At 46.0% G+C, this 23,321-nt stretch overlaps 1 protein-coding gene across 5 annotated transcripts in view; it reads left to right on the top strand.

The window, feature by feature from the left end:
* Positions 1-13,232: 13,232 nt before the first annotated feature.
* The window catches only part of Sh3kbp1 (SH3 domain containing kinase binding protein 1), a 337,374-nt gene continuing 327,285 nt past the window's right edge, over positions 13,233-23,321 (top strand). For 3 of the 5 annotated variants that reach the window (XM_026784809.1, XM_026784808.1, XM_013350581.2), the window contains exon 1: positions 13,233-13,386. In XM_026784809.1, coding sequence (XP_026640610.1) covers positions 13,383-13,386 — 4 coding nt within the window. In that variant the 5' untranslated portion in view covers positions 13,233-13,382. The remainder of the gene's footprint in view (positions 13,387-23,321) is intronic. The other 2 variants (XM_013350583.2, XM_026784802.1) reach the window with 1 other exon arrangement.

Raw genomic sequence — 23,321 nt, 5'->3', positions numbered from 1 at the left:
CGCCATGCCTCTGTTCCAGCGGTGTAGCACTGTAAGTTTTTGCTGTGTAGAATCTTGCTCTTCTATATTTGGGGCCAGAAGAGGTCTAATACTTATATGACAGGTTATCTGTGTTGCTTATGGGGATAAAATACTGAGGCACATATAAAACTGCTACACTTTAAAATTATTTTTAAAAATCTATTGAATCAGCTATAGTGGTGCATGTCTTTAATCCCAGAACTCAGGAGGCAGAGGCAGGTTGATCGCTGTGAGTTTGGGGCCAACCTGGTCTACATAGTGAGTTCCAGGACAACTAGATCAACACAGAGAAACCCTGTCTCAAACAAACAAACAAACAAACAAACAAAAATAACTACCTCTTCTTTGTGTGTATATGTGTTTGTGTGTGTGCATGTATGTGCATGTGCGAAGGTTATCTACACAGATGTCTTATTTAATTGCTACCTTTTAAAACATTATTTTATTATTTTTAAATTTTTTATTTCAGAACTTTTGAGACAGGGTCTCTCACTGACACTGGCGCTCACCCATTTGACTAGACTGACTGGCCAATGAACTCCAAAAATCTGCTCATCTCTCTCCCATACCACCCACCCCGTAGCACTGGGGCTACAAACATTCGTTGCTGCTGTGCACTTTTATGTGGGTGTGGGAGAGCCTAAACTCAAGTCTTCCTTTTTACACTTTAGCAAATGGGGCCATCCTTCCAGCTCCTGACACTTAAATCTGAAGAAGTCAAATTTTCATTTCATTTGTTGTAGCCCAGAGTGGTGGTGTATTGTTGGGGACTGCACACCCTCACTGTGAATTTCCTGTAACCCTTTGCCTGCCAGAGTGAACAGCTTGTTTTCCTGTGCTTGCAGCTGTTCTGAGCATGAGCCCCTCAGCAGTTCCTGATGGCAGGGGAGTGCTTTCTGGTGTGTTTACAGCTGAAAATCCCAGGAGCTGGGGTGTGGCTATCAGTTAAGGAACTCTATAGGAAGCTGCCCTGTAACACAGTAAAGGCGGGATTTTTGGCATTCTTGTTTCAAGGATGACCGATGTCTCTGTCGGTGTCTGTCTCTGTGTGTTTCAATCTCCAGCCCCTTGCCCGACTAGCAAACCTTCCTGTAGCCTAGTACAGGCACTACAGTGCATGCCTATAATCCCAGCACTGGGGAGGGTGAGGCAGGAGGATCAGGAGTTCAAGTACGTACTCAGTTTATAGAAAGTTGGAGGGTCAGACTCAAAAATGAACAAACAAAACAAAACCAAACAAGGACATCTTGCTCATGATATTTTCTGGGTAGCAGATGACTAGATGATCATAGTCAAGCTAGGCACAAGGAAAAAGAACCTTTGGTTAAGCGTCATTAACGAGGAGTGCTGTAAGCTCAGCACTTAGGTGGCTGAGGCAGGAGAATTGTGAGTTTGAGGCCACTTTCAGCTCCTTAGTGGGGCCCTGTTGCAAAAAGCTTTCCTACTTAGGTCAGCTCAGAGTGGATATGTCCAAGGGCAGACTCCTCGGAAAGGGCCTCATATCTCATTTAAGGGTATCAGATAATAGCATAAGTGTCTGAAAGTCAGAAATTTGAATTACTTCTTAGAGTAAGGTTATAAAATACATCCTCAAAAAAAAATCTATTCCTGATAGGGTTACTCTTTTCCCAATCTAATTCATATGAAAAGAAAAGGTTAATCTTCACTGTCAGTTTGACTGGATTTAGACAGCTCTGGGCAAGTCTGTGAGTAGGATTCAGAGATGAAACCTCGGGGTGAAGGTAATTCCATCCATAGGCTGGGATTCCAGACGGAATAAAAAACAAGAATCCTGCACATGAGCATCCCCCCACCCTGCTTCCTGACTGTGGACGCAGCGTGAGCAGCTGCCCCCTGCTCCTGCTGCCATGTCCTCATCAGGATGGACTTTCCCTCAAACTGAATCGAAGTCGATCATTTTTCCTCTCTTAGATTGTTTTCTGTTCAGTATTTGGGCACAACAAGGACACGCTGATGTGAAGTGTTTGGGTAAAATGACGAATATAGGTAATTTGAGACTCTTTCAAGGAAAAGACTGCCCCATTCCCCAAGGATCTCATTTTCATCACCAGAGCAGTGAGAAGAAGTTACAGATGAAAAAATATAATGGTAACAGGTAAAGCAATTTCTGGAAGAATATTTTATGGACTCAATGAATGAAAAACAAGGACGTGATCGCTCCTAGGTATGGTTGAGGAGAAGGGTTTTGTTGTAGATAACAGGGGGGGGGAGGGGGACGACAGCTAGAGGCATCTGGAAGGGTCCAGACTGAATAGGGCCATGGCAGCGAGGTGGGGGCAGGGAGAGGAGCTGTGGACTCTTGTGGAGTATTCACCAGCAAGGACTCCTCGGACATGGCTTTAAGCCAATAGACCATCTCTATTATCTGTGTTCAGGAGCCCAGAATAGCACCAAGATTTCTCAGGGTGAGCTTTTAAGCACAAAAACCATGTCCAGGGTTGACATACTTTAGTCAACAAGAACTGATAGCCAGAAGCAGAATCACAAAAGCCCAAAAAAAAACACAAAACAAAACAACAACAGAACATTTTGAGACTTTCCCAGAACTTTATGGACTTCGGTGGATTAGGTCTTTGTTTTAATTTTGGCATGTGCTGCTGCGTCTATGTGCTGAATTTTACAGCCTGAATGGCACTTCTTTCACGGAGTCAGTTTTGCTAAGGTCTGGGGGCCGACTAAGGTCTGGAGCCTGTTACCAGTCTGGATGCCAAGAGAGGAACCAGGAACCAAGAGGCCAAGAGAGCACATGGGATACTAAGAGAGGTGGAGTAGCCAAAATGGCTGAGTTATATAGGGATCAGGCTGGGGGAAGAGAAGCGGAAGCCCACCCTGGGAGGGAGGGGTTTAGGGTAGGGTAGGGTAGGGTAGGAGCTAGGAGTGCTGGGAGGAGCCACAGGTACTGAATGAGACTTGTCCTGGCTTTCTTTGGGACCTGACAGTAACAACGATAATCAATTATTTCTGCAAAAATTGGTGATAGTAAGATTATAGAAGATTTGATTAAAATTTCTAAATCTTTATTTTATATGTATGAATGTCTTGCCTGCACTTATGAAAGAGCATTGTGTGTGTGTGTGTGTGTGTGTGTGTGTGTGTGTGTGTGTGTGTAGTGCCTAGAGAGGCGAAAAGGTGGCTCTGGATCCCCTAGAACTAGAATTACACAGGCCATCTTGTAGGCTCTGGGAACGGAAGCCAGGTCTGCAAGCGTTCTTATATACCAAACTATTTCTTCAGTTTCATATTTCTGATCTTATACAATATGTCTCTAATATATTAGTTTTAAAGGCCTTACTAAGTATTACTTCTGTTATGATGATGATATAAATATCTTGTATAAGACATCAAATCAGTTTTGGTAGGTCAGGGTGTGTGTTACTTTTCTTTAAAAAGAAATTTGCTGGGCAGTGGTGGTGCATGCATTTAATCCCAGCACTCAGGAGGCAGACACAGGTGGATCTCTGAGTTCGAGGCCAGCCTGGTCTACAGAGTGAGTTCCAGGACAGCCTTCAAAGCTTCAGAGAAACCCTGTCTCGAAAAACCAAAAAAAAAAAAATCAATTATTTATTTATATGTGTGCATGTTTGCATGTGTGTGTGCTCCACAGCACACATGTACAGGTCATAGTGCAAGTGAGAGAGTCAGCTCCCTCCTTCCATCATGTGGGTCTCAGGATTGAACTCCAGCCGTCAGCCTTAGTGGCAAGCACCTTGACCCACTAATCCATCTTGCTGACCCCTTAACACTCATTTTCATTGCTTAGCACCAACCAGATTACCCGACCCGATGACCCAGTTGTTCATCTTGGGTCGGAGGAGTGGAAGGACAGCAATAGTTTTTCTATGATAGCTGCATCAGGATCCCCCAGATAGTTGGCTAACACATGGGCCAGTGTGTTTCCAATTGGCAGAACTGGAATAGGATCTACAGCTACAGCGCACACTGCTAGTCAGTTCCCACATGTTGCTGCTGGACACCACGCCTGGTGTTCCCCTGTGGCACAAACAAAACAAACAACAACAACAACCCCCAAACCCAGGCCAGACAAACGAAAAAAAAAAAAACCATTAGTAGGGAAATAGAAGTCCAAGCTCAGGGCTGGCAAACAAAGCAAGAGGACAGACTTCACGGATTCCACTTTTGCCTGTGGCCAGTTTGTAGTTATTTTTGATGAGGTAAACTTGATTTAACCGACTCTATTTAATAAGAACTTGTGCTACATAAGGGCTGTGCCATATCTTATTAGGTAAGTGCCTGCTTCCGGGAGTTTTCAATTAACTCCCGTGGCCTCTGGGGCTGGAGGACGAATCTTGAGTTGGCTCCCTGTACTGGGAGCTTCAGAACCTGGAAGATGGCTGTGACCACTGGGCTTGCATTCTCAGCACCCTAAGGTGGTGGCACTGAGGGCAGTGGGGTAGCAGTTATTGCAGTAGTGACTTCCTGCTGGGAAGCAGCACGAGGGTGTTACTAGAGGAGACAAAGCCCTGGGAAAACCGCCCTGCCTGGCCTCATGATTCATCAATCACAATTTTTTTTTCTGGTGATAAAAGACACATACCATTTATCCTTTTAGCCTTTTTGTTTGGGTTGTTGTTGTTGTTTTGGAGTTATGTGTTTTTTTGTTTTTGTTTTTGTTTTTGTTTTTGTTTTTGTTTTTGTTTTGAGACGGGTTTTTCTGTGTAGCCCTTAGTGTCCTGGGACTCACTATGTAGACCAGGCTGGCCTGGAATTCACAGAGATCTGCCTGCCTCTGTGAATCCACTTCTGAATGCTGGGATTAAAGGTGTGTGCTACTAACACCTGGCCCTTTTAACCATTTAATTTTAAGCGTATAGGTGTTTTGTCTGAATGTATTTATATGTACCACATGTTTAATTTCTGGAGGAATATTTCATGTAATTAACAATGATAATCAATTATCTCTGCAAATATTGGTAATAGTGAGATTATAGAACGTTTAATTAAAATTTCTAAAGTTTTATTTTATGTGTATGAATGCTTTGCATGCCTACAAAAGCCAGAAGGGGGTGCTAGATTCCCCTGGAACTGGGTACGTACAGGCTGTTAACTTCTGAGTCATCTGTCCACCCCCTTGCCACCTCCCTTAACCATTTTAAGTGTAATTTACAGGTCAGTGGCATTAAGAGCACTGTAATCATGACTACAATCCAGCTCTAGAACTTTCCCATGATTCCCACACTGACATGTATAATGACTATTGCATATATTCCTGCTTCTGAGCTAGAATTCACGCGTTGCACAAATCGTCTATTTAAAGTGTACAATTCACCCACTTTAGTATTTTCGCAGTTGTGCAGCTATGTACACTGTTAACTTTAGAAAATTTTGTCACTCCAAAACAAAACTCTGTGCCCACTAGCCCACTCTCTCTAACTCCAGCAGCCAGGAGGGATTACTAACCTCCTTTCTGTCTCTCCGCATCTGCCTGTTGTGGTCTTTGCAGAGACGGAGTCACATAATGTAGCCTTTTTGAGACTGGCTTCTGCTGGCTACCATCCTATTTTCCAGGCTCACCTGTGTTATAGTGTGAACCAACATTTAATTCTCTTTTAACAAGATACAAAGATGAATTAATTATACCTCCCCCACATCCCTGCCTAACACTTCATTGAGCAACCCATCCACCCAGATTCCAAGCTAGAGAACAAGATGTTTTCCAAATCCTCTGTCTTGGGGTTGGAGAGTTGGCTCAGTGGTTAAGAACAGTTGCTACTCTTCCAGAGGACCCAGGTTTCATTCCCAGCACCCAAATGGTAGCTCACAATAGCCTTTTACTTCAATTTTGGGGTGTCCAGAGCCTTCTTCTGGCTTCCACAGACAATAAGCATTGTGTATGTAGTGCACATGCGTACACATAGGCAAAATATTCATACACATAAAATAAAAATAAATAAGTCTTGAAAAAGAATCCTCCACCTTGGCTCCTTGAATTAACAGAATATGCACGAGATGTGTCAGATGTAACTCAAAAATGGAAGTGGTGGTGCTCTCCTTTGATTCCAGCATTCAAGTGGCAGAGACAGGCAGATTTCTGTGAGTTGGAGGACAGCCTGGTCTTCACAGTGAGTTCCAAGCCAGCCTGGGCTTCATGTGATTGTGAGATCCTGTCTCAAAAGAAAAGCCTTCAAATGATCACCTCTCTTGCTCAGTGAAACGCCATCACAATGCTGGCCTTTAATTTCTTTGGCCTCTTGCTGCCTTGTCACTTTCCCAAAGCTCCCCTCCTCTGGTCCTGTACCTGCTCCACAGAACACAGTCCACAGGTGCCAAATAAATGCTTGGAGACCTCTGCTGCTGCCAACTTCCTTCAGAGTCTTGTTTACACTCCGCTGCCACAGAGATCACTTAGGCCTGACATCTGACTGCACTCTTCCCCGTTCTGCACAAGACAATCAGTTCACCAGGCTATGGGCATTCTTTCTTGTTTTTTCTTCCCTCTGTCTGGCATGGTGAAACACTGCACAGCCTTAAGACCCAGCTCCAATGTAACCTGGCCTGTGATGGGATCCCCAAACTTAACTGCTAAAGTTCAAGGGGGGGGGGAGGGAGAAACCATTCGTTCAGGTCAATTCCTAGCCTTCAATCTTCATTATTGATTGTTAAGATCCAAAGCTCCTTCTTATCCGTTTAGCAGTGCCAGCCTAAAGTAACTGGCCTGCTACCTGGGTTTTGTGGCACACACCTTTAATCCAGTGGTTCTCAACCTGTGAGATGAGACCCTTTCACAGGGGCTTCCTATAAGACCATTGAAAACCACAGATATTTACATCAGAATTGGTAACAGTAGCAAAATCACCATTATGAAGTAGCCGTGAAATAATTTTATGGTTGGGGGGTCACCACACCTTGAGGAACTATGCTAAAAGGTCGTAGCATTAGGGAGGTTGAGAACCACTACATAGGGAGGCAGAGGCACATGGATCTCTGTGAGATCAAGGCTGGCTTGATCTACATAATGAGTTCTACATGTTCCGGGACGACGGAGTGAGGCCCTATTGAAAAACAAATCCAATCTGTACGTTTACTCCCATGTTCCCACGTTGAACATCTCCTTTTCTCACAGAGGAACGTAATGTGTGGTGATTCGGGAATTTATGGTTGTGCTTTGATTTGCCTCTTAATTGTGAGATTACTATTCTTCCTTATAATTTCTTAGCATGGGCAGGAGCATGAGTAGAAAGCTATGGAAGCCACACTCCTTGTTAGTCTCTTAGGACTGCCCTCGCATTGTGTGTAAACAAAGCAGTGCTGAAGAAAAAGGATGACAAAATGGTCTTAACAAGTTATCCTCTATCCTTGGCCTCTTTCCGCATTGCACTTGTGATTTGTGTGCATGTGTGTGTTGCAGGGTGCTCATGCGCAAGTATGAGCCTCCATGTGGAGGCCGAAGGGACAAATCTTGGCTGTTGATCCTCAGGACACGTCCACGCTGTTTCTTGAGACAGGATTTCTCACTCAGCTGCAGTGCTTGCTGACTAAGCTAGACTTGCTGGCCAGTGAGGCCCCAGGGATGTGCTTATCTCTGCTTGGCCAGCGCTGGGATCGCAAGTACGCATCACTGTGCATGGCTTTTGATGTGGGCTCGGGGAACCGAACACAGGTCTTCATGCTTGCCTAACAAGCACACTACTGTCTGAGCTGTCTCCCCAGCCCTTCCTTTTGTCCATTCTCGAGAAAATTTGCTATGACTACTTGCCTTGGGAGTGGATACACGTGTGTGACAACACACAGGACAGAGGAAAACTTTGGGGAGCTGGGTTCTCTCCTTCCACCATGTGGGTCCTGGGAGTCAAACACAAGCCATTAGGCTTGCTGGCTCTTACCTAGTAAAGTATCGCACTGGTCTCTATTCTTTGGATTTAAAACAAGAACACTTGCTGTGGTTTTATAGGTGTGTGGAAGAGCACATGTCACCTTTTCGCTGCTTCCTTTCTGTTTCCTTTGCTAGGGAAACTTCTGGAAGGAAATCGTGATTTAGCCATGCCTTGAAAGATCTACTCTCATTTGATAGTTTCTGCCTCTCTGCAGATCAGATAAACCCTGTTCTCTGGAATTTGTTGGAAAGGATTCAGTCAATGAGAAAGCAAAAGTGGCTTCTTCCAAGACTGGTCTCAAGCCTGCTCAACACAATACAGTTCTTTGATTCTATGGCTTTTGACCTTTGACATGCATTACCTTTAGCCCAGCACACGCACAACGTGAAGGAAGAATGGAAAAGACAGTCTTAAATTCCTGGCCACCAGACCTTGCTCACTAACGGGCTATTTTCTGCATTCCCCACTTGAAGTTACTGGTTTCCCATGTTGTGAGCATGAAGACATTTATGAAGGGGCAGCTACTTTGAGGCTATGCAAATGCCCTTCTTCTACTGAAACTTTCACCCAGTAATTTGGGGATGTTAGTCAGCTTGTGCTTACACTATTACTGTAGCCTTCTTTTGTTGTGTCTTTTATTGATGTGCATGCTTGTGAACCTGAGCACTGCTCACACGCGGGAATCAGAGTTAGCCAGAAGATGGCACTGGAGCCTCTGGAGCTGGAATTAGTTACAGGTGACTGGGACTCACTATGTGGATCCTAGGAAGTGAACTGGGTCCTTGGAGAGAGGAGAAAGAGCTCTTAATTGTCGAACCACTCCTCTCCAGTCCCATCTTGTTTTGGAGACAGGATCTCACTTGATAGCTGAGGCTGGCAAAGCCTAAGTCTCTCTAGAGTGCTGGGATTGCAGCTATGAACGGTCATGACCAGCCTATCCTGGTACTGTAATGGTACCGCCCCTCATCTTCAGTTCTTTGGCATTTACTAATTGGAATCTCTCTGTAAGGACGACTTATTCTCCTCTTGTTGATTTTTAAAGGATTTTATTCTTTTTATTATCTATATCTGTGTGTACCCAAGTGTATGTGTGTGTGCCACGTGCATGCGGGTGCCCACGGAGGCCAGTGGGCATCAGACTCCCTGGAACTGGAGTTACAGGTGATCGTGAGTCACATGGCCTGGGACCCGAGTGTATGTGTGTGTGCCATGTGCATGTGGGTGCCCATGGAGGCCAGTGGGCATCAGATTCCTTAGAACTGGGAGTTACAGGTGATTGTGAGTCACATAGCCTGGGTGCTAGGAGCTGAACTCAGGTCCTCTGGAAAAGTGGCCGGCACTCTTGACTGCAGCCTCTCTCCAGAGCCTCAATATATTTTATGTGTAGTTTGAGCTGTTCCAGCTTTGGCCTTTAGGACACTTTTTTTTCTTAAGCATGTCTTTACTTCCTAGCACTGAGATTTGCTCTCCATAAAGCTTAGCAAAAGTACTATATAATGACCGTCTTTTGTAAAGCACTCAGCATGCAATTTATAATAATGTAAAGATGATATTAAAGGTTATCAAAGCAAAGTATCATTCATTATGTGTAAATTACAGATGTCAAGCCTGAGTACAGGGAAAGAACCAGTATGACAGGTTGTAAGTGCTGGAGAAGCAAAGGCTCAAGTACCTTCAATTTTTATCCCAAACATTGCTACCACTGAGCCACACAGTGGTGCCTTTTTTAATCATATGATGCCATTTTAATGTGACAAGTCAGATATTTGGCGTTTTCCAAACCCATTATGTATTCTGGCAGAAATGGGAGTTCAGTGGGACAAAGATGTGGCATGAAATACAATTGCCTTTCTCTAGAAATATTCATGAAATGAATTAACATAATTTGGAGTATGTTTGCAATCCTGCATTATTAGCTATTCTGTTTAAAGGAACCACTCGTAGGAAGGAGGCAGGACGCGGAATTACACTAGTATTCATGGCAGCAGCTGGACTGGAGTCTTGACGTTTGCTTCTCTTGTGCTGGTCAGCAAAAGCTTCTCAGGGGAAAAAGAAAGGACAATAGGAATGATTCAGAGGAACGGAACAATAACTGGGAAAAAGGAATGTTCACTTGTAATTTAGAGGAAACTCAAGATGAAAAATTCTCAAGTTTTGAATAGAAGTGACAGTTGGTTTAGTTAAGGCATTAAAGTCAGGGCACTCCTCAAGAACTTTTTTTAAAAAATAAGTCTTGCTACCAGTCTTTCTTTTGTGATAAAATGCCAAGTCTGTCATTGCAGGAAGTACACTCAGACCGGGGACTAAGGATACAGGTCTTCAGATCAAGAGAGAAAAATTAGGCTGGCCCACAGTTCAGTTGTTCAGCATGTGCCTACTTGCTGAGTTCAAGTCCCAGCACCGCAATCAGAAAGCGTTTTGAGGCAGACTGCAGTGGACATTATATCGGCAAAATGGGCCTATGCTATTTGCTATTTGAGCTCACTGAGAAGCTAGCTCTGAAATTGGGGTTGCCCCCACCCCCATTTCAGACCCAAGCATGTTTGTCTCAAAGTGTCCTCCAAAGCCTCCTTTCTGGGGATGGGTTTGTTCTCCTAACTCTTTATCAGGAAGTAGACTATAGAACAACCCAAGAGTAAAACCACTGCGTCCTTGAGAAGACCTAGAAAGTTAACCGTTTCCAACAGATGTCACTATTGTTTATCCATGATATAAAAGTGCCCACTACAGGCAAGAGAAGTCAGAAACTCCAGCCCACTCCTTCACTTCCCCAGTCAGTTTCTGCTAGATGCTGTGTGCACCTGATTTGATATTTTGCTATCCATCTCTTGCTATTAATTTTTTTTACTTTGCCTTGCTATATACTTAATAAACTCTCCCAATAAACTGAAGGTATGGCTATCCCAGATTATTCTCTGGGCTATACACAAAGCAATTCAATTAGAAGGCTAGGATTAAGACTAAGATTAAGCAGTGGGTAAAAGAAGCCCTTTCTCCCCGAGGAGTCCTGTGCTGGTTGTTGCTTTAGTTGCACTGGATGCTGCGATGTCCAGGTAAGTCTGGTAGGCTTCAACAGTGTTCAATGATTTTTTTTTAAAGATTCATTTATTGATTATGTAGTGTTCTGCTGGCATGTATGCCCACAGGCCAGAAGAGGGCACCAGATCTTATTCTAGATGGTTGTGAGACAGACACCATGTGGTTGCTGGGTATTGAACTCAGGACCTCTGGAATAGTAGCCAGTGCTCGTAACTGCTGAGCTATCTCTCCAGTAACAACTTTGTTTTAAAAATTTTATTTGTATGGGTGCAAACGGCCACATGTGTGCAGAGCCCACGGAGGCACATTACCTGGAACTGGAGTGACAAATGGCTGTGAGCCACCGTGGGCATAATGGGAATTGAACCCTGGTTCTCTGGAAGAGTAAACAGAGCTCTTACTGATTTTTGGAACATCATTCTGAGAATGCATGGGTCAGCAACCACAAATCTTTGGCACCCCAGGTGCCAAGCCACCACAAGTCTAGCTCAGCTATTTCCATATTGAACACATGCCCAGTCATTTTCCAGGGTCTGAATGTCTTTGAGAGAGAATTAGGATGGTCTAATGATCTGGGTCTTGGCCAAGAGAGCCACTTTTGGAATTGGACAGATCTCAGAGAAGTTCTTGTTACGTTTAGGGGGAGTGTTTTAGAAATAGTGAGGTAAGTCAGGCTCTGAGTCTCACTCTGTCAACTATAAGATCATAAGGTTTCATTGTCTTGATTGGATCATGGCTTTGTCTAGGCATGTAATGAACAGGACAGCTATGTGGATGAGTCTTCTGTGTTTTGATTAGTCTAGGTTGCTGTGACACACATGGACAGTATCTAGAGAAAGATACTGCTGCTACTCTTCCCTTCCTCTTCCTCATATCCAGGATCATGTTTATGTGTCCCAGGCTAGCCCTTAAGTCAGAATTCATCAAACTCATGATCTTCTTAGCCTCAGCCTTGTGGATGAGTTTTTTTTTTCCTTTCAGAACACATGTCTATAGAAATCTTAGGCTACAACTATGGACATATGATGCCCCATTATTATTCATTGCGTATGCAAGACAGCTCTCCTTTGGGCACTGGGTCAGCCTTTATTTATAACTTTTGGGTTTACTAGTCCCCAGCCTCCGTTTGCAGGGGCCGGTCTAATTTTTCTTTTCTCACTTTCTCTGTCATCTGTTTTGTCTTTAGTTCACTATCTCTTCCTACCACCAGATGGTGGAAAGTGGAAAGGAAATAACAGGCTGGTAAATTAATGTGGTTGCAGACAAGTCTTTATGACTGAAAGGTGTGGTGGGGAATGAACCCCGAAAAAGGAGCTTGTGATTGTCCAGGAATTCCTGTGAATGTCTATTTCCATTTTAGAGTCCACTAAAGTGTTGGCCATCCAGGTTTGAGGTCAATATGACACAACGATGCCTTATGGAAAAGGAGCCAAGCTTTGTCTCCGGACCTAGAAAAATTCCCAAGGAGTAGAACCCCACACCTGGTCCAGGCAACACTGGGTCAGGTGTAAGGAGGGTCCAATCCTGTGAGAGGCGGTGCCCAGTGGCGCACCTGCCCAGCAGCCTCGCTTTGGGCTCTTCATCAAGCCCACCACCTCCCACGCTCCAAACTCGCACCTGGGCGGCCCGCGTTCCCAAGCTGCAGCTAAAGACCCCTTTCTCCAAGAGCCCCCTGCTACCAGCCTTGTTCCCAATGCTGTCACCTGTTAATAACCCAGCGAGTGTCTGGCTCTTCACCTGCCGACGGCTACCCCTCCCCCAGCCCTCCTTCGCCGGGGTTCCGCCTTCCGACCCACCTTTTTCACGTGCCCCTCAACTCCGAGACCCCCACCCCCAAAGACCCCCTAAATCTCCTCCGGTCTCGAGGAGTCTCGCGGCATTTCCCCGGGAGTGAACAGAGTATCGGTGGATAGGGGGCGACCGCGGCGGAACTTGGACCGGGGCAGAGCGGACAGGGAGGGGGGGCCACAGAGCCCCGCCGCCAGCGGACGCGCCCCGGAGTCAGGCCAGACGCTGCCTGGGCCCCGCCCTTCGGCCCCGCCCCCGCCTGCGGCCGCGCCTCTCCAACGGGCGGAGCTGCGGAGCCTCGCAGCCGCGAGGAGGAGGGGAGAGCAGGCTCTGAGCCGGCTGCCTTGCACTGGGCAGGGCGGTGATTTTTTTTTTTTCTTTTTCGCAATTTCCACTCTCGGAGAGCAGGAAACCCGGAGCAGCCGGGCGAAGCGGGGCCGCGATGCAGCAGCAGCAGCAGCAGGAGTCGCCCCAGGGCAGCAGCGGCAGCGGCAGCAGAGGCAGCAGCGGGCAGCGCTGAGCCTCTACCACCGTTACTGAGGAAGAAGCCGACCCCCAGCTGCAGCCGCGTCCCAACGCCCGTGTCCCCGATCCCCGCGCCGCGACCTCGGCGCTCCGAACCCCACGCCCGGTTCCGCCAACTTTAACGCTGCTTCGGCGGCTCGGCCCGGCTTGGCGCCAATGGGTGAGTGCTGGGGCTGCTCAACCCTGTGTGTAGGGTCGGCGCGCCCATCCCGGGACCGCGGACCCGGGGAGGGCGCCCCGGAGCCGGATCCGGAGAGTGACACCGCGCTGGGCGCCCTCCCTCGCCTTGCGCACCCCGATTCACTCTCACTCGCTTTAGTGTCCCTGCGGAGCCCGCGCGCGCGCGGCAGGGACAGGAACCCGAGGGGGCCTGGGCAGAGAATCGCGGGGGCTGGCTCCGGGGCGGCTTGGGTTGAGGGATGCAGGGGGTGTGGTTGGCTTTTTCGGGTGGGCGGGGAGAGTTTTGTCTTTGCCATTTTTCTTACCCAAGCGCACCCTCCCTTGCGCTGCGGACGCGGGTACCTGGATTTAGTGGGTCCCGGCCCTCTGCAGGGTTCTTGGGGTTCTTGGTGCCTGTCTGGCCCGGGCTGAGAAGGACCTAGAATCTCGGGGTCTTTGGGGGAGGGTTAGATTGCCCTTATTGCCGGCTGATGGGGTGATGGGAGGTTAGGAAACGCCCCAGTACGGGGCCTGGTGGGCTGGCTGTCCCAGGGTCCTGAGCTCTTCCTGCAACCCCCGCTTGTGCTTCCAGCTCTCACTCTCTCTGTCTTCTCCCAGTCTGGCCCTCTCTCCACTCTGAGGTCCTCAAAGGCTACTTCCCATGTCCTTCTCTAAGTCTGCAGGGCCGGGAACTGGAAATGGTGATCCAGTTTTTGATTTACCTAGAAAACATAATTTCTATTTAGGCAGCTAGCATTAGGTCTTCTGGGTCCCGTTTACTATAGACCTGACGGTGTGGGACCCACCTTACTGCCCAGAGGAACCAACACTTTATTGAGCAAAGGACTTGTGATTGTCTGGTCTCTATTAAACGTTTGGTTTACCTAAGTCTTGCTGATAGCCAGCCAGCTTTTTGTGCCTCTAGCAGCTTATTTTTGGGTGTTTCTAGGCCAAGCATAGCAGGCTGCACATTATAATAAATCGTCATAAAGTGAGACTTTTCTGTATTCAGGTAATAGGATATTGGTACACCAGCCAGAAAGGGTAGGCAGGAGTCGCAGGATGCTCATACATACACAAACACTGAAGGAGACGTCCAACCCAGTAAGTTGTTGGTCAGTGAAGTTCAAATTCCATTTGTGATTGTTTTCGAAAATGCCTTTCCCTTTTCCAAAGTGGTAGTGATCTGGTGGCCTCTCAACTTACGTGTCACTTTTTTCCCAGAGCCCTTTTCTGATGTGATGTCATACCACTCCAGGTCTAAATGAATTCCTTTCTCATACGACTTTTTCCCACCGCAGTATTACCTATTTATCTCCTCTACCTGGGCTCAGTCACAATTGGGACGGCATTGTGTTGTATGGTGCTGCTCACAATGGGTTTCTTTGATGTTTGGTGCAGATTAGGCTCTAAATCAATATTGAGTGGATGAACCGAACCCTCCTACTCCATGGAAGACAGGACAATTCATACTCTTGTTTTGCTTTGCCTTAAGATGATTGAGTCCAATGGCCAAAGTAAATGCCTTTAAACCCTTATAGGTCACTTTGGAATGCCCTGCTTTCTCCCAACACGATAAGAAATGTTGTTGGGATGACCTTTCATTTGAGGTGGGTTACTGAAAGAGTTCTATACAAAAGGAAGTTGTCAGTTTGCCTGGGCAGGCATTTCTGTGTAGGTCTCAATGGAAAGAGGATGGCGTCTCCTTTAAGAAGCAGCAGACCTGTTTATCACTGAGATCTAAACTGTTTGCATTCTTTAGACTCTCTTAAGAAAATGAGAGAGTGCTTCTGCAGTTTATAGCCCTTTCCAGTATCATTTTAAAATTGTAGCCATTATGCAGCAATCAATTATTATTTATTTCAGGAGTTCATACACAGAGGCACCAAGAGCAAAATGAATGCCATTTAATTCATTACAATGTGCCTAAGTGGAATTTAAGGTGTTTGTAGTCATTTGTGAGGAAAAATCACCTGCTGTTTTCTAAAGAGTCCTTAGTGGTATATTTGCAATGAAGTACAGATATTTAATAGTTGATTCTATTTGTTTTCTAATAGAAAGACCTAGTGGTGCTAGGATTCTGTGCAAGGTGGCACAAGAAACACACACACACACACACACACACACACACACACTCCCTTTCTCCAAATCTCTCTGGTTTTCAGAAGATTTAGCTCATTTACCACTTTGATAATCTTGCTTGGCCTGATGATTTTTCTGTTGATGATTAACATAATCAAATCATATCATGTAGTCCATGATCTGAACACTAACTGAAAGTCACGAAATCCCGAACCCTGAAATGAAGTTGGCTAGTTATGCAGTGGTCTCTTACAACACACTATGAACCTCCTGGGAGAGGCCTGTGGTGCCAGACACAGGGAAAGCCTCTTCTAATTAGAGCAGTGCAAGTACTGTCACCCAAATCTGGGAGTAGTGAAGGGTTTGCAAGCCAAGCAAGTGACTTACGTTGAAGGATTTCCAGAGTAACAACAAAGTTTGGGCAGCTTGGGGCCATGCTGTGTCAGTGGTTGACCATGCTGAATGAAAGCTAAAATCAATACAACGCAATGCCTTCTACAAACACGTCTTGAGTTAAATATGGAAGGAAGGGCACTCCCCTTTGTTTTGCAGAGTCCATTGCTGTTGCAGAGACCTGGTTGTTTCCTATTCTACTCCTCTAGTTACCTTTGCATTCCTCATATCTATTGAAAATGCTCATGCCTGTAATTTCTTAAAGTATGCTACCCGCAGTGATAAGTATTTGTCCTCCCAGCGTCCATCTCATTATGTATTTATCTCCTGCTTTGTGCCAGGAAACAGGTGTGCGTTACATTTAGACTGACCCACTTAAACTTCTCAATTTAGTGGGGGATGTGTGTGCAAGGGATGTGGCAGTGTGTAAATAAAAGCTATAGTGAGCGTCCTGAAAGACGAGAAGAGGAATCTCGTGTAGGTTGGAGAGCAGGTGAGGATGATGTCTTTGAGGAGAGTGTGAGTCACCCACCCTCCCTGGGAACACATCCGGGATTTAACAAGCTGAGTTTTCTTCTTGCACACCATGAGGACCATGGGGCAACGGGGTGTAAGAGAGGCAGACTTAGGGTCTTTGTGTCCTTGTCAGGTGGTTCGGGGAGCATTTGAAGGAGCCAGACATTGTTCTGGCTTGGAGGCTGCCAGAGCTACTTCTGGGATTGACTATTTTAACAAATGTTCTCTGGAAGAGGGAAAAATTGGAGCCAGGCAAAATCTGGGGTTGGTATAAAAGCAGCAGATACTCACATTAGCAAGACTAGGGGATGGCTGCTCGCATTTATGGTTTGGACAAAGTTCATGTTTTGTCTGTGTTCACACATGATTACGGGGTGGCTTTGTTTGTGTCTTGTCCTGTTCTGATCACAGACTGGCCATGCCTGATGCTGCTGCTCTGAGGGATGTCGCGCCTAGCCAGATCCCCAGTAGTAGGATCCCCTTTTCTGCTCCTCAAAGTTGACTGGAGGTGGTGGGTGGGGAGCAAGGCTTCTGTTTTTTATTTTATTTTTTATTTTAAGGACATGTTCCACGACTACTACTTTAATATCAGCTACCTTTAGTCTTGGGCTTTTGTTCAACATTGAGAGAAATGAGCAACTGGAAAGCTATACCAGGGAAATACATGGAGTAATCCAGTGCAGGCTGCTGAGAACAAAGAGATCAGGTGCTGTGTGAGAAAGAAAGAGCCCCGGCAAATGCCAGAACCCTTTCTGTAGAGGAGAGCTACTGACAGTGATTTGCAGAGGGCCGTAACTTGGGATCATTTGAGAGAAAGATTCTTCAGTCATATCTCAACAGACCTACAAAATCAGGAAGCTTGGACAGTGGGGTTCAGCAATCAGCACTTGAATAAGTCCTCTAGGAGGTTCTTTTTTAATTTTTAACTTTTCAAGCACACAGACACATGCGCCATGATGTGCTCATGGTGGTTAGAGAACAGCTCGTGGGAACCGGTTCTCTCATTCCATCTTACGGGTACCAAGGATGGAGTTCAGGTGGTTGTAGTTTTCAGCAAGTCCCTTTACCTGCTGAACCATGTGGTTCTGATGCATGGTCAAGTACATAAGCTTCTTGCCTTTTCAGTGATGCTCCTGGCTCGTTGGAGTGCTTGAGGTACCCTGTTCCTAACAAGATGTTCTGGGCATTAGGCTGTGCACATCTGGGCTTCTGAGAAACAGCAGTATTCTTCCTCCCATACTTGTATTTTTTTTGTGTGTGTGTGGTTTTTCGAGACAGAGTTTCTCTGTGGTTTTGGAGCCTGTCCTGGAACTAGCTCTTGTAGACCAGGCTGGTCTCGAACTCACAGAGATCCGCCTGCCTCTGCCTCCCGAGTGCTGGGACCATACTTGTATTAAGTACACCTTTTCCTTGTTTCTCCTGGATCATTGGGCATTCACAACTAATCCCTTTCTTCCTCCTTGAAGGTTCTATCTTTGTTTTTAAACTTTAGAGTTTTAAAAAACATATGTCCCCCTATATTTGCACATTGAAAACTTAATCCCCCAATTAATGTTAATGATATTTGGAGTTGAAGCTTTTGGGAGGCAAGCAGCGTTGGATGAGGTAATGAGAGTGAGCCTCCATGATAGAATTAGTGGCTTTATAGGAACAGGAAGAAACCTGTTTTGATATCCTCCACCATGGTATGGAACAACAGAGCAGCCCTTAATTGGACCAGGCAAATACCAATGCCCTGCGCTTGGAGTTACCGACCTCCCAGGGTATTTGGTTAGAGCAACGGAGAGCAGACTCAGACACCTCCTTTATAGTTCCGCTTTGCATTTGTTGGTCTTATCTTTGTTCTTCCCTGCTGGTTCTTGAGACATAGAGCCTGCACCTTTGAGGATGACCGTCTCTGGCACTGCCCCGATGGCCACTGTAACTCATGAACAGTCTGCCTCCTGTTCACAAAACACACAAAACACAGTCCTCAGAATCTTTGAATTGATTTGAATTAACTTTTGAGTCTGCGAAGACTGGAACCCCATTTCTTGGCTTCTTAGATACCCTATTTACTTACTCCCAGTTTCCCCTACTACTCTTGCCGTCTCTAGTTGAGCCCTAAGTATCTCTGGAATGGGCCCCATGGGCCTGCCCTCTGAGAAATGCCTTAGAGCAGTGATTCTCAACCTGTGGGTCACTGACTACTTGGGGTCACATATAAGCTATCCTGCATATCTGCATTACGATTTTATTTACACATTCCGATTACGATTCATAACAGTAGCAAAATTACAGTTATAAATAGCAATGAAATAGTTTTATGGCCGGTTGAGAACCGCTGCCATAGAGAATCTCCTGAAGCTTGGTAGCCACTCCAGACCTTCTCTTTCCACATGTGTTCAGTCTTCTGAGTCTAGGCCCATACAGCTCCTTCCCTGGGGAGTGCATGCAACTCTTGTATGCTTTGTAGCTGTCCTGTATGAGTTTCCTGTTGCTGCTGTAACAGATAAATACAAAGCTAGTGGTTTAATACAGCAGGTCCAAAGTTCAAAGTGAGTTTTCTAGGCTCACTATCAGTGTGGAAAGGGCTGCCTTCTTTCTGGAGGATTTTGCTCATCCTGTCCAGCTTCTATGGGCTCCTGCATTGCCTTGGTTCCTAACTGCGTCTTTCCTGCCTCTGCTTTCCTATTCTCACATCTGTCTTAATCTCTCCTCCTATCTATTACAAAGACTTATTTATTGACCCACTTGAGAATCAGGAAACCCTCTACTTAAGAGCTTTAACTTTATGAGTCCCACATTCTGAGGATTAGGACATGGAGGTTCTTGAGGAGCCCATTATGTAGCTTCTATACCCTTCATTCATCTCGTGAAGACCACTCCAAAGATTACTGGACAATATTTCCTCTTGTATGAAGTCTGTCATCTCCAACTGGGTATCCCCCACCTCCACTGCCCTGGCTCACTGCCTGGCATCCAGCAAGTGCCATGTGCTAATGACTGCGTAACCCTCTCTCCCAAGTGTAGTTACTACTTGTAATGCCTGAGACTATGGGCTGCCAGCAGTGTGTGCGCGTGTTTGTGCAGTTCTCTGCATACCCCCACCCCGCCTGGGGGCAAATTAGTTTGGCAAGGTCTGTTCGTGACAGCTCCTGGTGGCCTAAAGAGTAACACTTTACGTGTCACGTGGCTTGGGTGAAGAACTACAAGTTTCAAGACAGACACTTCTTCCTCGCTCTGGTCGTCATTTCTCAGTCTCTGGAATCGAAATGCTAGACTATTCTGCCTTGTCAGGCCTATTCCACTTGCTGATGAGGCCGAGGCTCACGGAGTTATAGTGTGTGGTCCCTAGCAGCAACCAATGACTCCAAAATTGAGGAGACAGCAACGCCCAATTTCTAGGTTCTCTTTCAATGTCAAGATCCCACTTCTCTAGTGGTTCTTGTTGTAGCCTCTTCAGCAGGGAAGGTGTGTGTGTGTGGGCGTGTGTGTGTGTGTGTGTTTATTGTACTTGGGATTAAACACAGAGCTTCAGGCTTGCTAGACAAGGGCTCTACCACCGCACTACACCTCTAGCTTTGAGACAGTTTCACTATATAGTCCAGGCTGGCCTGGAACTTGTTATTTCTTCAAGATTTGGTTTGAGTTCTCCACTTTCCTAGCACTGGGATTACAGGCCTGGACTACAACACCTGGTCCCCAGTATGTTTTTAAAAGACAGCTTTATTGAGCTATACCATGGGGTTTCCTGGTGTTTGATATAATACATCACTATATTTTAAATCTGTGTAAGTGTATGTAAGAAACTGTACTATTTTATGTTCGCAATTTGGTAATATGAAATCATATTCATGGTGCTCTGGAGCCATCACCGCTCCCCAGCATTAGAACTGTTTAAGTCACTCCTCTAATGTGAACTCACAGTCCTGGGCTCCCGGGCCTGTTAGGTACTTTAGAGAAAACTTGAAAGCCCAGCGCACCCAGTTGAGATTTCCTAAGGAATACCAGAAAAAGGAAGCATGGTTTTGTTTTGAAAATGCCCTGGCCCTTGTTTCCTCTGGAAGACACTTCATCTTGCTTATCCTCTAGGTAACTTCCCTAGTTACATCCCTGTCATCTCAGGACAGACATTTGGGTGTATTTTGACATCCGGAAGCAGTTGGCATGACTTGCTTGGGTAGTTGCTTCCTTAGGAATCGCTGGAATTTCTTGAGAATGCCCGGATTCTGAAGAAAACACTGCAATGCCAAACTGATGCCTAGATTTTACACAGGGTTGATGGTAGTTGATAGTTTTGTCCCTGAAATTCCTTCCCATAGCAAAAGGTCACTGGTTGATGGTGAGCACTTGTTTTCCAACTTGATCCTTGTGCTGTGTAGATACTTATCTTTTGGGCAGCTCTGTCTTTTTCATCAGGGGATACTTAAACTAAACAGACTATAGCCCGTGGCTTTTACCTCAGTGATAAACCATGCTTATATTTAGTCTTAGGAGGAAAAGCAGTAATAATAAAACTCATGCGCTATTTGTTGAGTGGCTGAGTTGGCAAGCAAAGGTCTTTGCTTACTTTTTCCTTCTAGTGGCCAGGAAGGTGGTGGAGCCACCCCAGGAGGCCAGTCTGTCCCCAGGTGCAGGGACAGAGAGGCAAGGAGAGGCATTTCTTACTATTCACCCCACCATCTTGGAGTATATACTATAAATATTTTGATGCTCATTCATTACCCATTTTGCATAGCAAATTCATCTCTTTGAGTGCTGTAGAACAGTATGTATAGACAATTGAAATCACCATCTCCTTAAACTTGAGCTCCTTCTACAGGGTGAGTTCCAGGACAGCCAGGGCTACACAGAGAAATTCAGTCTCAAAAAACCACCCCCCCAAAAAGCAAACCCCCAAACCCTAAAACCAGCCAACAAACTAACAACAGCAACAACAAAACCCTTCAGTTCCTTACAAGTTATGGCATGTAAGCACCAAGTCTTGTGTTTTTGCTGGCTTTTTTTTTTTCTAGACAGCATCTGATCCCTTGGAACTAGAGTTACAGATGGTTGTGAACTGCTGTGTGGCTGCTGGGAACTGAACTTGGATCCTCTGAAAGAGCAACCTCTTAGCTGCTGAGCCATCTCTCCAGCCCAACTTAATATTATTTTTAAAGCTAGATTTTAGAATAAATTACTTATTCACAATATTCAGAATGCTAAAGGAAAAAATAATAAAGTAGCTAAAGGCTTTTTTGGTTGTGGTGGTATGAACGTAATTTGAGGAGAAGCTTGGTACATGAGACACTCAAGAAAACAAAAACAAAGTCTCTCCCACTCGTGACTCCAGACAGGCTGTGACCCTTCTCATTGGCTCTTGGTGGTTTGTTTTTGGAGTTTTCTTTCGCAGGAGGTTTCATGCGATGGGTAGGTAGTTATCTCCATTTTCCCCCTCATTTTTTAACGTCGTAGTTGATGGATGATGAGTACATTTCTATTGCATTTGTGGTTTTTGCTCACTGGGGCTGTGCTATGCAATTCTGTGGCTGAGTCCTCTTGTTCATTCATCTGTCTTTGCTGTGGTAGGGATGGAACCAGGACGCCGCATATGCTGCCCAAGTCAGCTGCACCCCAGCTTCCCCACCCTCTTTGACAGGACATATGACTTTGGAAAAATTTCTCTGAGAGACTGTTATAATCTGAAATCTTAACTGGCCAGTGCTCTTAACTGATAGAAACGCCATCCTGATTCTCAGCTGGTCTAGGGCTAAGGTGTTAGCTGAGTTAAGAGCTGTCTTTCCTCTTTCACTGGGCATGAGTGAGTGTGTGTGTGTGGTGTGTGTGTATACATCCGGAGCCCGCTCATCTGAAAAACACAACATTTATCCTCAGTTACAGGCTACTTTCATGCAAGCCAAGGATACCTGCTGAAGGAGAGCTGGGAGCCGAGGTTGGTCCAGCCAGCAGGACGATGGCTGTCTCTCCTTGTCCGCCTTCTCCCTATGCATCGTGTTCACAGAGCATACTGCAGTTTTCATGTGCACATTTGCTTTGTTCTCAGTTCCAGATTCCTCTTGTGAACTCCAAGCCCGCTGGAGTCAGAATCCATCCCTCCACAGAGGTGGCTGCTCCCCAGCCACAAGGAGACAGCGAGGCCAGTACCTAGTCTTGTAAAATTTAAGGAGGCCTACTTGATGACAGACACTGGGGGTGGCAGGGTACATTGATGGCCCCGAAGTCCTGCCTTGCAGAACAGTATCCAGTGTGATGATGGGCTTGTGGGGCTGCCCTTGGGACAGACACACGGAGAATGCTTCAAGTCATCAGCTGAAATATCAGGGCGTGCCGTGGCTCTGTTTGTGCTGTCTTTATCTTAACACAGGGACTAATGATGATAGGCAGTGTGGCCTCTCCTGTGTAGAGGGTCATACTCTTGAATCGTGTGTGTGTGTGTGTGTGTGTGTGTGTGTGTATTCCCCCTTTGAGAGCCTGTATTATTTAATGGAGTTCAGTTTTCTGGTTTTGAGTTGGTGGCCCGTAAAAAGCATTTGGAGGCACTTGCCTGGGTTGGTGATAACACTTCATGGGGGAAGGGTACAGTTGTGACATCGTCTGGTTTGTTTTAGGGAACCTGTGGGTTTTTAAATGGAGGAAGAGATGAAGCAGTTGTGAAAAACAGCCCTAGCCTCCTGGGTTAACCCCTGGGGCTGCTATGAGTTGAGGGAAGGGAACAAGGGACTCTCCCATCTTGCTTCCCTCTGGCTGCCTGCTTCTCCCTCTCTCCTGCCTTCTTCCCTACACCTCCCCACTTTCTCTGTTTCTTCACCTCCTCTCATCCCCCATATCTTTCTCCTTCCTTACTTCCTGGCCTCTTCCAGCACCCTCACATTCTGTCTTCCTCCATTATTTTTAAATAAAAATCTAGATCCTTTTTTCCTCATCTCCCCTCTTTCTTTCTCTCTGTCCCCTAGCCCCCCCACT

The sequence above is a fragment of the Microtus ochrogaster genome, chromosome X (genome assembly GCF_000317375.1).
Source record: "Microtus ochrogaster isolate Prairie Vole_2 chromosome X, MicOch1.0, whole genome shotgun sequence".
Classification (NCBI taxonomy): Eukaryota; Metazoa; Chordata; class Mammalia; order Rodentia; family Cricetidae; genus Microtus; species Microtus ochrogaster.
This window is presented reverse-complemented; position numbering and strand designations above follow the sequence as displayed.